General features: G+C 39.1%; 1 protein-coding gene across 16 annotated transcripts in view; it reads right to left on the reverse strand.

The window, feature by feature from the left end:
- The window catches only part of RBFOX1 (RNA binding fox-1 homolog 1), a 2,849,206-nt gene that overhangs the window by 119,565 nt on the left and 2,714,866 nt on the right, over positions 1 to 14,775 (reverse strand). For all 16 annotated transcript variants that reach the window (XM_038762608.1, XM_038762609.1, XM_038762601.1 and 13 more), the window contains 3 exons: positions 14,222 to 14,275; positions 7,496 to 7,588; positions 5,717 to 5,777 (listed from right to left, as the gene is read on the reverse strand). In XM_038762608.1, the coding sequence (XP_038618536.1) occupies positions 5,717 to 5,777; positions 7,496 to 7,588; positions 14,222 to 14,275 (208 nt within the window). The remainder of the gene's footprint in view (positions 1 to 5,716; positions 5,778 to 7,495; positions 7,589 to 14,221; positions 14,276 to 14,775) is intronic.

The following is a 14,775-nucleotide window of genomic DNA, read 5'->3' on the forward strand; positions in this document are numbered from 1 at the left end:
ACAGTCCCGGCCAGAATTGAGGCTCATAATCTATCATCCCCATTATACGGATGAGGAAATTGAGGCCCAGAAAAGCCAAGTGACTTGCCCGAGATCACACATCAAGCCACCTTGTTCTTTCCACAACACCATGCTATCTGCCCATGCTGGGTTGGTTCAGTGATGGACAAACTCTAAACCCAGTAACCTGGTGAACGCCAGAGACGTAGCTGCAATCCTATCTGAAATTTACTTTAGAGAACCAGACACTAGGGTGAACGTGTCTGTTTATTGTTGTATTGTACTCTCCCAAGCACTTAGTACAGTGCTCTGCACACAGTAAGTGCTCAATAAATATGATTGAATGAATGTACATTGTCGGGATCATGTATATTAAATCTGGTGAATTCTCCCAAGTGTTTAGTACAGTGCTGTTTAAACAGTAGGTACTCAAAGATTACTAATTTCTTGACCTAATATGGCCAGTTAGGAAAGGATGGGAGACAACTCTATAACTACACAACAAACTTTCACTCCTAATATAATCATGATGGAAGGAGATTGCAGAGTTTCCCCAGAGAAGCAGTGAAATTTAGATATGTGATGACTGAAAATCATCATGAAATTATGTAAAATATGGATGAAATGTTAAGTGAAGGAACTGGCTCTACATAACCCCACAAAATTCTAATACCTCTGCATCTCTTGTTGACCAGAAAACATAGCTAGCCAAATCTATAGGACTATGTGGACATTCCAGACTTGTGGAAAACCTAACTAAATAAGAAAAAACAATGGAAATCAGGTAAAAAGCCCCAAGAGGAACTGGATGTTCTCTGCCATTCCTCTCTCATCTTGTTTTGGTGGTTTTCCTGGGGACCATATGAATGGAGAGAGCTCTCAAGTGTGTTTACAGAAAGCAAATGCTGGTGCCCTCTGAGCTGAATGTGATGAAGGGAAGAGAAACCCAGTGAAAGATGTTACTAGAAGTAGGGCTTAGGTAACAGAACTGGAACTCGTGTGCTGCGCCGATTCACAATTGGCTGATAATAGAATTTCTGGGGCTTGGGGATTTTATAATGCACCTATTTGCAAGGCTGAAAATGTCAACCTATAACCATTTCTTTAGAAATATTATTAACAATTCCTGGTAAGAGCACACCAAAATATGAGTAATCGTGACAATTTTGGACTTGTCAGCCCTTGCCGTTAGACCTTTCCCAGATGTTGTTCCCTTAATGGTGCTCCAATTTATCCAAGAAATAATATCCACAAGAAATTCTAATTGATGTCTTTGGCTAAAAAGTGATCTCCTCTCCCGTTTCCTCCCTGCTCCACTTCTGGGGGCTTAAATTGTTTAACTCGCTGAAGCCAACTGAGTAGAGCCTTCATTCATCATGAACATAACAGCAATTAAACCTTACTTTGTCTTGTCAGTGAAGTCCGTTCTGTGCCATAGCTGTGTGGATTAATCAAGTGTGATGAGAGCTGACGTCGAAGAGGCATAAACTGCCATGCAACCCAGTCTTAGCAGTAGGAGGAAATAAATTCTCCACAGTAGGGGCTACTGTGACATCTTTCTTAATGTCACTGCTCACTTTCATTCTTTTTCTCTCTTTTGCCATAATGCACGTGGGCTGGAAAACCAGTTAAATGGGAAGACTGAACATTTTGAGGGAGGAAGCAGAGCTTATTACACTGCTTTTACTAAATGGAAAACAAATAGCGTACATCATGTGGTAATGCTATTCACACTGTGGACCATGGGACAGTATAAACTCAGAACAAATTCCTGCTGGCCTTCACTTTTATCCATCCTTTTCCCTCCTTGCCACCCATGTCCCTCAATTTTAAATCATTTCTATACTGAGCCTCTTTAGAGAAGCAGCGTGGCTCAGTAGAAAGAGCATGGGCTTTGGAGTGAGAGGTCAGGGGTTCAAATCCTGGCTCCACTAACTGTCAGCTGTGTGACTTTGGGCAAATCACTTAACTTCTCTGTGCCTCAGTTACCTCATCTGTAAAATGGGGATTAAAACTGTGAGCTCCCCTGTGGGACAACCTGATCATCTTGTAACCTCCCCAGTGCTTAGAACAGTGCTTTGCACCAAGTGCTTAGTAAATGCCGTCATTATTATTTAGAACTTTCTTAACACTTCACTTTCCCATCTTGGCACATTTCTGAAGCTGTCCAGGTTGTTAACTAGACTGTGGGCCCACTGAGGGCAGGGATTTTCTCTATTTGTTGCTGAACTGTACTTTCCTAGTGCTTAGTACAGTGCTCTGTGCACAGTAAGCGCTCAATAAATATGAACTGATTGAATTTTGACCCAAACTATTCCACTATTTGTTTCCCTGTTAACTATTGGTTTCTCTCATCTTGACTGTTTGTTGCTGGAGTAAGAAAATGTGCAGATGGAAGGACAGAAGGAGAGAGAGATCAAAAAATGATCATCTTTAGGGAAACAATAATGGCATTTTACATGAAAATTACCTGAGGATGAACTGAAGTGTTCTTGACAGCCGGTGTATGGATATTAATTAATCAGTCAGTGGATCTTATTGAGCAGTTACTCTGTGCAGAGCACGGTACTAAGTGCTTGGGAGAGCACAATGCAACAGAGATAGTTGACATGTTCCCTGCCCACACAATAAGCTAATAGTTTAGAGGGATATATAAATGATATGCAAATACATGTATGTCTCTTCAACTTAGATGTGTGGGCCACACCATAAAAATTATATTAATGGAGGTCACTACTGTGTGGTGATCCATATTTCCAGGGATATGGATGATAATAATAATAATAATTATGGTATTTTTTAAACACTTACTAAGTGCCAAACATTCATTCATTCAATCGTATTTATTGAGCGCTGTGTGCAGGGCACTGTACTAAGCGCTTGGGAAGTACAAGTTGGCAACAGATTAGAGACGGTCCCTACCCAACAGTAGGCACACTGTTCTAAGCACTAGGGTAGATACAAGGCAATCAGGTTGTCCCACGTGGGGCTCACAGTCTCAATCTCCATTTTACAGCTGAGGGAACTGAGGCACAGAGAAGTTAAGTGACTTGCCCAAAGTCACACAGCTGATAAGTGGCAGAGCCGGGATTAGAACCCATGAACTCTGACTCCCAAGCCTGGGCTCTTACCACTAAGCCACGCTGCTCCTCCGTGGATGAGTGGGCATTTCCATTTCCAGTTCTTCCACTCCAAATAGCTTCACCTTTTTCTGTTTATTGTGGGGTACATTTCCCAGACACCTTGGAAATTCAATGTATTCATTTTGATTGGAGGTATGTATTCTCCATGTTCACATTCTGCATCATGATTCTGCTTTGCAGGGATGCCAAATCCACTGCAATTATCTGAGATGATAGCTATTTTGATTGGGTAGAAGAAAACTCAAAAGTTTATGTTCAAGATGAAATAGCTTATTTTTATAATGGGGTGAGGTTTGTAACTCATTATGAAGTAGGACAGAAGACTTCTCAGCTTTATCCTTTGGGTTAGGGAAATGCTGGGAAATTTAACAGGAAAAAATAACCTGCTGGTCTCCTTGTGAACACAAAATAGAAATTGTATCATATATTCTCTTTTCATTGTTCAACTCAGTTACAATGGCCTCTCATGGCTTGAGAAACCTTTGTGAAACATATCACATTATGATCAGAACACAATGCCATTTTGTCCCAGAGTCTGGTTTCTGGTTACCTTTAGCCAGTATTTATACTGACATCATTCACTGAGCAAGGTGGAATTTTCTCTCACTGGGTTACTTGACTAGGAAACATGGATGAAAAATGAGCAGAATAAGGAGTAAGAAAAGAGTGAAAGGAGTAAGTGCAGTGTAAGTGCTAAGGAGATCCATTTGGGCTACCAGATTGCCTCCAACTAACTTAATTTTTTTTTCTTTTCAAAGCTAAACCAAGTTGGAGCAAGACAGGGTTAGTTAGAGAAGTGAGGATATTTGATTATTTTTCTTCTCTCCAGGGAACTTCCAAAGTAGTAAACCTTTGTGCAGTACTAGGCAACTTCAGAATTTTTTAATGATTTGCCTTTATGGATCAAGTGTTCAGTACTTATTTTCCCCTCAAGTGAGAAAAAGATAAGAAAGGGGTTATTGTAACTGAGTGGGAAAGGCATGACATTTGATTCTCTTGTTTGGTTTTAGAGAGAAACTTACTTTAATAGTGACCCCAGTTGTTGGAAAAACTATGAGATGGGAACCTAACAAAATTAGGGGCTAGTCCCTTTGTAAAGACAAAAACTGAGAGGAAAAATGGTTAAAATTCATGCAACATAAGGAAAAGCATGCACAGAAGTTCATTCAGCAATTCCCACACTACCAGGACAAGGGGAAGCCCACTGAACTTGTAGGGGGTAGGTTCAAAAAAAAAAGGAAAGAAGTGTGCTTTTGTAAAGCAGATAAGAAGTACAAAATGCTACTAGAGGAACTTGAACAGGTGAAGTGTAGTTAAAATAAAAATTTGGATTAATTAATGGATGAGAGGTCCTTATTTATCAGGAGAAAAATGAGAACTGAAGCAGGGAACATCAAAGATTCATACATACATAGATTCATAACCATGAGATGAATGTCAAGAATGGCAACTACCACATTTTTCTCCCAGCATCCCACTTGGCAGAATTGGAGACAGAATGCTCCCTTTAGCATTCTAATGAACATATTTAGAGTTTCAGTAATCACTGAATTGAGGAAAAAATACCTAACAATGATAATCCTTTAATTTTCAAGAACACCTTCCTTCTAAGGGGTTCAAAAAACCCATCCTCACAACACCCCCCAAGAGGAAGAGAGAGGCAAAGTTCATGACTCCAGTTTTAAATGCAGAGGTGCAGATGGGTTAAATATCATATCACTAGCCTCACAGTGAAATAGCTGAGATGAAAGAAAAGTAGAATGGCCTTAGAAAGGGCACGATAAACCAAGCCTGGGTTCTAATCCCAGATTCCCCACTTGCCTGCTGTGTAACCTTGGGTAAGTCACTTAACTCACGTGTGCCTCAGTTCCCTCATCTATAAAATGGGGACTCAATATCTGTTCCCCTTCCTACCTCGACTGTGAGCTATTTCTGGGACAGGGACTGTGTCTGATCTGATTACCTAGTATCTAATCCAGCACTTAGTACAGTGCTAGGAATATAATAAGCACTTAACAAATACTATTATTACGATGATAATGATGATCCCGCCTTCCCTTGAATATACTTTTCTATCTAGATATTGCTCAGAAATATACACCACAATTCCTCCGAATCCTGCCTCTTCCCTGCTAGGAAGTCTTTCATTGGATCACACCATGGCTCTAATTGACTATGACCTAGTCCTTATACAACAGTGCAGTTCTTTTTATTGAAATTTAAAATGGAAAGATTGTGAGTCAGCTAAAATGTGTAGTCTCCAAATTCCATAAAGTGCTATGTCTTATATAACAGAGATGAATCTGAAAGAATTATAGAACACAGGTTACCATGTTAGAGTCCAGAAAATGACACTTTACTGGTCCTGGTCCAATATCCAGAATGAAAGGGAAACATTTGTCCCCCAAAATATCTCACTTCTTTTTTTTCCAGATAGAAATAGTGTAATGGGTCATCAGAATTGAATTCCTTTCCATGGTGTGGTTGACATTTCTACTATGCCAGTTGTCCAGTTGGCTCTGATAACGATTTAGGAGTCCTGTGCATTTTTCTGGGAAAATGGTAGCACTTACCATTTGTATAAGGGTTGACTGTCTTTTTGTTTGTCATTACACGTGCTGTAGCATTATTCACCTAAGCACATAGAAATTGGAATTAGTGAATTCTACAGGGCAGGTACACAGTTCTACTAGCTGCATGCATTATTACTGCTACGATTCATGTAAAAAATGCAATTTAATTTATAAACGCAGTAGGTGCATGACAAAATCATACTATTTATAATTACATTTACTTTCATAACCATTTTAACTTACAAATCATTTCAATAAAGCAACATCATGTCATTTAAAGTTTAATAAAGAGACATTAAAAGCAAATTAAAAGGTTCTGCATAATTTAAGATTTAAGGGCATGCGTGTACTCCATGATAACACTGAAACGATAAATATTTAAAAACAGAAAAAAAAAAATCTCTCGTATGAAGGAACATGCAGTGGAGTAGAGGGGTAGAGACAAGGTACAAGGAAACGGAAAACGTCCAAAAAAGGGACAAACAAATTTTAGCAGAGTGTGCAACATAACCCTTTAGAAGAGAAGGACCATTGGAAAAGCAACATCTAGCATTCACCACTGGGAACAAGAGCCTTTGTCATTGCAAGAATTAACAAAATCATTCAAGCTTTAAAATCACAGCTAACGAAAGGATAAAAAGAGGGTGCATTATTGAACACAATATGGAGTTAACAATCTGAGTAAGATGTGCACCAAGTCATATCCTCAGTCCAATCAGTGCCTCCCAGGCTTAAAACGTACACTCAATTACAGGCGTACCAATAGAGAAAAAAATATAGCATCAAGAAAACTTAATACAACAAGTCAAAAAAATCCACGTGGTATATATAGATATATATCAGCGCTATATACGTGAAACGGCCGATGGACTTCTCCACTTACCATTCAGCACCATCGCCAGCATGGGTATGTATACAGTTACCATGGTTACTGAGAGTTTGGTGAGGGGCCTAAGCGCTACCGTCGAAGGGGGAAAATGAAAAGGCAAAATACGCAACATCTTACTCCAAAGACGACAGCATTTTCAATTGGTATTTTTTTTTTCTTTTTATTATAACAAATAAGATTCTGGCGCAGTGTTGAGGGGGATCCGGTGGTACCCAAACTGGGTTCTGGTTTTGGTTGGGTTCTTGTTTGGTATTTTGGGAGGAGGGAGAATGCTACAGACCAGGAAAACCAGCCTGAGGATGTTGGGGGGGGAGGTGGAAAATTGAAAAAAAGCCAAAAGAGGAACCAAAAAAAATTTAAAAAGAAAAGAATAAAAGAGCGCTTCGAACTGTTTTTTTTTTCTTTTCTTTATTTGTTTTCCCCTCTCTTTGGGTGCTGCATATTTTCAAATTTGGTTTCTTTTGAAAACCACTGCGGATCCCTCATCAACCCTGCAGCGGGGAGGAAAAAAAAAAAGGAAAAAAGACCTGCTTTGGTTTGGTTTGGTTTTGTCATACTTTTTCTTTGATTTTTTGGTGGGGAATCTACTGCACCCATTGATTTACAAACCACTGAAAATAATCATGTCAAAAGATTAAGCTCTCCTCTGCTTCTTTCTGTCAGCCTTTTAGCAATAACAATAATAATAATAGAAAACAAAAATAACAAAATAAAGTAAAAAGAAAAACCCAAGTAAGGCCAGATTCTCTCTTTATATATAAATATATATATAAACAATGGGAAGGGGAAGGGAGCACACAAAAGACACCAATGATGCATCTGAAACAACAAATGAGAGTGAAGCAGACATTTATAAAAAAGATGAAAAGGAAAATATTTTGAACATGCACCTCGATTTTACGGCCCTCTACCACGGTGCCGTGTAATTTCTCCCTCGCCCTGTCCGCATCGGCACTATTTTCGAAAGTTACGAAACCAAATCCCTGCATGCAGGAGGGAGAAGGGGGAAAACAACATGCACATTATTATTTCAATCAATGATCACGTTTTAATGTTCTCTCGCTTTAATTTCTATTGCTTGTTCTTGCTTCATTTCTGTAACATGCAAATTAGAGAAATTATAAGAATACTAAGATGTGCAATAAGTAAGCAACAAATGTGTACGAAGTTTCTCTTTCATCAGTTAGATATACCCCCTGAATAATTCAAAGAATTATACCAAAAATACCTTTCTAAACATCACTACAGAGGAAAATAAATCTAACGAAAAGAAAATGAAATCAAAATAAATTTACTGTCTTCACAGATAATAAAATGAAATAATGAGAAAAGAAAGTGAATCACTCTTTGACATGCAGATACTTTCTTAAAGCACAAAATTCACCACTGAATGCTGATATACTCTAAAACATTACCTACATAATCATGCTGTTGTAAAAACATTTTCTGTACATGCAACACCAGGGTTATTTAACTATTTTCATCAAATCGTATATAGCTCTTTTATTTATTAAAATCCTATCAAAAGAATAAAACTCTTATTTCAGCTTGCATTTTCTTAGAAAAATAAAACATGATATGAATAAAAATAAACTCCAATCAAAGTAATAACAATGCACACTGTTCGAGAAATATTTAAACATCTCCTTCGGATATTTTCTTGCCTTTTGAACATGCAACTCATTACTCCCTTTCCTCTACCTTATTAGCAGAAGAGGGAGATGCTTATGTTTGTTATGCTTTGAGGTATTATTATGATATAAACGAACCCTTCATACAGCAGATGGAGGACAATAGCAAAAGCTTGACTGAAACTGTTATTTATAACAATACTCTAAGCACCTTCCTTGTTGCTAATCAGTTACTTAACACATCTTCAGCATTCTGATTTGAATTTTACCATTTCAGAAAAGATCATTCAACTTCAAAAATGGTCAAACTGCATTTTCCCCCAATTGGCATTCAGATTAAACAAAGATGTGGAAAATGGCATACCGTTAAAATGTGTTAAAACATTCTTGTATACTATGTTCATAATAGTACTCCAACCCTTTGAAACAACTCCATCAAGACACCGATCAGTTTTCCCATGTCTTCCAGTCTTCTTTGTTTAAATGAAGCTGGGATTGAACAGCCCGGGGGTGGGGGGTGGGAGGTTGGTTGCGGGGGGGGGGGGGGGCGGCGGGGAGATGCTCATTGCAAAATGGGCCCATGTTTTAAGATGATAGTGGCCAAACCTTGGGCCTAAAAATTACAAATAGATAAAAGGAGTCTATTAAGAGTGAGCAATGAAGAGATATTTTGGGTCAAAGAAAGCTAGGTTCAGCAGAAGTTTGGATTCAAACAGATAGTCTTTTTTCCTATCTACAATGAGTGTTGCTCATAATCGCCCAGGAAAGGAAGGAGGTGCTATTTTCTGTCTGGACAACTTAAGCTACAGGGAATACAGTAATGCAGATATCGCAGATTGGTTTATCATCTCCTGCCTTAACTATCCAGGCCAACTATACCAAAGAACCTGAAAACCAGACTGGCATCAGGAGAAGAAACTGTACTAAAATAGCCTGAAGAATGACGACTAACCTTCATTCTTCAGGTGAGAAGAAAGCTGGTCTATGTCATTCCCTGAATGAATGGGAATGGGATATATAGGCTTTTCTGGTAGACTAGGGAAGATAGAGATGAAAAGTACCTCAAAAATGGACAAGGAGGAATTCCAAATATTTTTCCAAATAGAATAACAGTACATTCAAAAGCAGAGAAAAATCATTAGAGGTTTCAATCCTCCCCCGCAGCTGCTAATTATCCCCAAGGGAAAGAATCGATTTAGAACCACTGCAGATCATGGCTTGAGCCAGGGGGCCAGGTTGGTAAGTAGAGTAGGGAAAGAGAATACGGATTTAAAAAAAAAAATTCTTCCAGTTTAGGCGTCAGAACTTGAGTAGAATTAATAGTGAAGATGAGATGCAGAGCTGGGATGAGTGACAGCAGTTTGCTGTGAGCTAAATCTTGCTCACCAGAAGCGCTGCCATGAAGAAGCAACCGAACTCCTAAGACTTAATCAACTGAAACATGGCCTCAGGAGTGAAAGGAATGCAGATTTTGTGGGGCAGAAATTAGGTATATCTGGTTGTTTATGACTATGTCATAAACAACAAATAGATGCTGACTTAGCATTCAGGTTTACAGCATTATTAGTTATGTACTCCACCTCTCAGCCTGAAGGACTGCAATTCACAAGCTAAAGCAAAACTGGTAATGTGGGGATGTTTGATGCTGTTGTGGACAGGGAACATGTCTACCAACTCTGTGACAGTGTACTCTCCTTAGCGCTTAGTACGGTGCCGTACACATAGGAAGGAAGCACTCAGTAAACAGGATTCTTTTACTGATTGGCTGTTTGTCATTGTTAGGCTTCCAAGAGTGAAAGTCAAGAAAAGATTATGCAGGCCAAATTAGAGAGGTCAGATTAGATAAGGAATACTTGTTCCCATAGTGCTTACCCAAAACCGAGGGACGTAGTTGAAGGAAAAGGTTAAATGAGAAGCAATGTGGCCTGGTGGAAAGAACACAGGCCTAGGAGTCAGAAGGACCTGATTCTAAACCCGGCTCCATCTCTTGTCTGCTGTATAAACTTGGGCAAATCACTTAACTTCTTGGTGCCTCGGTTACCTCATCTGTAAAATGGGGATTAAGAATGTGAGTCCCATGTGGCACAGGGACTGTGTTCAGCCCGTTTATCTTGTATCTTCCCCAGTGCTTAGCACATTGTCTGGCACATAAGAAGTGCTAAATAAAGACCATAAAAAAGTAAGGGAAATATTTGAAAAGTGCAATAGCAGATGTTCCATCTACTGTAAGACGGGGACAGATCAGGGGCTTACAACTTCAATTTTTCTAACTTTGGGGTTTCATCTTTTGTTTTGGTGTTGAAGTCTTTTCTCTTTGCCCTTTAGTTTAAGAACATTACAATTTCCTCAGCAAGCTTTGAACATGCCCAACTGAGGGAACAAAACTTTTGTTGTTGCTGTATTTGCAACCAGAAGTTGGCTAAATCTTATTTCTAGGACCAAAGAATGGATTTGTTGGAGACTCTAAACTATCTCCTTCTGATCATTTGCTTCTCACAGTATGCCACAAGTGAAATTAGCCTCTCAGCACAAACTAAAGCTCTCCTATGAATTGATGCTTTATCATGGCTGGAGAATTTGCATATGCCAATGAAACTTAGACCTATGCTATATAGGGCTACCCATAATGGAAAGATCTAAGCTGAAGCATCAGATGAAGTTGATTCACCTCTGCTGGGCACCAGTGGCATGGTAAAGAGTCAAAGGCAGATGATCAATTGATCAAAATGTTGATCAAAGACAATGGTAAGGACTCAAGCTTTTACAGTGCAGAAGGCGGCAATGGTAAACCGCTCCTGTATCTATACCAAGGAAATTCTATAGATATGCGTACCAGAATGACTTTGTGACATGAGATGGAATGTCCTGAAAAGAGTGTGCCCATGGAATCTCTATGGAAACGACTTACAGGCATTTGTAGAAGAAGACGGCAAACTAAAGGCAGGGCATTGAAGGCCCGTCTCCTCAGGTCTTCCCTGACTAAGCCCTCCTTTTATCTTCTCTCACTCCCTTCCATGTCACCCTGACTTGCTCCCAGTATTCATCCCCACAGCACCAACGTCAATACCTGCAATGTGTTAATTTATATTAATGTCTGTATCCCCCTCCAGACTGTAAGCTCATTGTGAGCAAGGCATGTGTCCGTTTATTATATTCCACTCTGCCAAGCACGTAGTACAATCCTCTGCACCCAGTAAGTGCTCAGTAAATGCTGATGATTGACTATCTGGGGCCCTGGCCCTCTATCTAGTATCTCAGTCAGCCTTTCCCTGTCCATAGCCTCATAAAAAATGATCACAAAAAAGGACACCACTCTGGCACAGATTTTAACTCTTTTGCAGTGTATTTCTTAGCTTTAAAATCAGGTCTGATCAGGTACAGCGTAATGTCAGGAATGGAAAATAGCCATGTGAGTGTTGATGCCTCTTTCCGGACTCCATTATCTCCACTATATTTTTGACCCAATTATGTAATGATCCCAAAAGTATCTGAGCATAGAAAATGCAGGAATGATCACTTGAAAATGAGCGGAGGCTCTGCACCCACTAAGCAAGGCTATTTTTGATACTCTCTAATGAAAAAAGGGCGGACTCCACTTAAAGTGTCTTTTTGAAAGATGCAAATTTTAATGGCACCATTCCTAAAGGCCTGGAGCTGGGTTAATCTTGGGGATGACGAAGCACCTTAAAAATAGCATCACCATTGTACTTCCAAAATAGCAAATGAGGTTCTTCTAGTGTTCTTCTAAAAAGAGATTTGAGAAGGCAGATTCTGGAAGAATATTTCTACACTGGCAATGTGAAGTATATTATTTTCAACACAGCCTTAGGAGAGTACTTGTAAAGAATGTGATATATTCCCTTGTTTTTGCCAACAGTCCATCAGACCTATACTTTAATCATTCAGTGCACTTGAACGTCTTTAATTGAAACTCTTCAATTCTCTGCTCAGGAACAGGAAGTGCACCTCTAATAATCACTTCATATGAAACCAAAGATGAGCGATTTTTCAATTTCAAATATCTAAATAACAGCCCATTAAGAGAATGATTAAAAGACATCTGCTCTAGTGCAGGGGATGTAGCTTGCATGACACGTATGATAAAACATCTGATTGGGAAATAATCTCTTTCTCTAAAATCTCTCCTGAGTCCAGAGAGGAGGATAAAGCCCTACCCTTTAACCACTTTCCCAACATTCCCTTCATGAACCTGGCTTGGGCTTGACTTGAGGGGAGAATGCAGGATGATAATGCTGACCTGAAGAGGAAGCCAAACACAGAAAGAATCAAGAGGAGAATAGCTCTTCTCTTTCTTGGCAAGCTGGGGTATGTTCCCCCTTCCTATGCTCTCTAAGCATCCCAGTGTGCCTCTCAGTGACTGTCTCTGCATCTATATTGGATCATGAAAAGACACAGAAAGACTTCTAACATTCTCAAAGTCTGCTCTCCCATACAGAGGAACTCACCATATTAGACTAATTCCCTAAGGGGCTGAAGTTTGCGTTGTTGCAGATGCATTCTTTCAAGGATAAAAATGTGCCACATTCAAATGCCCAAACAATGCCGGAGGGGCTGAAATAATTAGTACAATTCCAAGATGAATATGATTGATGACCAGAAAATCATGAAGGGTGTTGACAGATGGAACAAGGAATTGCTGTTCACCCAATCCCCCTGCATGAGGATTTGGTGGCATCCATTGAATAGCGAAGGTCTTAGCTTCAAGACAAACCAAAGGAAACACTTCTTTCCATAGGCTGGAGCAAGCATATAGATTGAGTTAAAAGAAGAAATGAGCCAGGCATATGTTAGGAGACTTATAAATAATTTAGATTCATCCACAGATGATTAGGGCATATTGGGCTAGTAAAGAAAGAACCAAGATGCATTTGTAGACTCAAGAAGTGTAAAGAAACAGGAATGGACAATAGCGTTTTAATTATGGGTGTCAGGGAGTACAAGAAAGTACAGGATGAATGTCAAGAATGCATTGACATCACACTACTTCTCAAGCATCTTCACATGTCCCTCTTGGAGACAGAATGCTGGGGTAGATGATCTGACCCGTTATGATGCCTTATGTTCTTATGTGACTTACCTATGCCAGGGCTCAACTGACACTCAGAATGTCAGTTGTTTATGTTAAATCACAGGGGGCAGGACAATACAAGTGGATATACAAGTGGTAACATAATAATTACTGGTTGTGAAAGGTAAGGATTTTATTTAGGTAACTGAGAATAATCACTGAATGATGACAGGCTAAAGCTGAAGAAGGATTAGTGAGATTCTGAATTGGCAAGGGAAAGGTTACTGTGCACTTGCTTTGAACTTGAAAATTGCTACAACTTACATGCTGGGTTAAGATTTGTTAGGGAGTTAACCTGGGAGTTTGATAGCATTTAACATCAGTATTGAAGATATAGCCACTTCTCACCGACACCAATTTTTACTTATATTTGCAGCCCAGAAAATCAATTCTAAACTTAGCTTCCTAGGAAAGAAAAATTAAGGCAATATGAAAACTTGCAAAATATTGATCCTCGAAATGTTAAAATACAATTGTATTCAAAGGGTTGGGTGTATTCCTAACCAGGAAAAGAACCGCACTTCAATAATACAGAACAATCATGTATTTGATAGACCAGTTTCCTCAAGAGAGTATGAACTCATTTTATATAACAAGTAAAACAATTATCACTGAACAATAAAAATATGCAGTACTATCACTATTACTTGATTTAAAAAGAACAAATCTTTTCTATTTGAATGTTGATATTTGGCAATGTTTAAAATTATTCCCCTGAAGGATCTAAAATGAGGCAAATGAATTTCACACTGTTTTGGAATCAGTGGAGATTTCTATAGGTATTTCCATTAAAGCATAGACTGTGTTTTTGACATAAGTGCAGTTGTTTCCCCTTACTCACATTACAAACACTTTAAATAAACTGAAAACATCCTAAAGTTAATTAGACAGCTTACCTTTGAGCCCCGCTCATTAAAAATAATTTCAACATCTAAGATTTTACCAAATTGCTGCAAAGAAATAGAAATATTATATGAACATGAGGAAATTTAGGAACATTGTGCCATATGAACTGGCAATTTCATAGCAGCAGAAGATGTATCTCAAACAAGTGAGCAATGTACATTACATTTGAATCAAGCAGTGTGATTGAAAAAGAACCACAAGATGAATTGTCATAATGCAAAATGACCCGATCCCGAAGTGGAACTGGTAGAGTTCCACTATTCGCCAGCTACTTTAAGGGACTACCCAGATTTGGGAATCCTATTCACCTGCTTTTGGAAGATGGTGGGTGTCAGGAGTGACCTGGTATGTCAGCCACTCAGATTCACCCTCTGTCCCCTCTTGTCCATGCAGGTTTGGGGGGTGAGAGGACTTGGGATCAAGCAAAATGTGCAGGTTGATTCATGGGGTTTGTAGCAGAGGGGACAGTCATGAAATTTAAATTCAGGAATTTTCCAGGAGACAAGTGTAGAACTTAAATTGCAGAACCTGTTCTGGTTTATTT

Source organism: Tachyglossus aculeatus, chromosome 21, assembly GCF_015852505.1.
Source record: "Tachyglossus aculeatus isolate mTacAcu1 chromosome 21, mTacAcu1.pri, whole genome shotgun sequence".
NCBI lineage: Eukaryota > Metazoa > Chordata > Mammalia > Monotremata > Tachyglossidae > Tachyglossus > Tachyglossus aculeatus.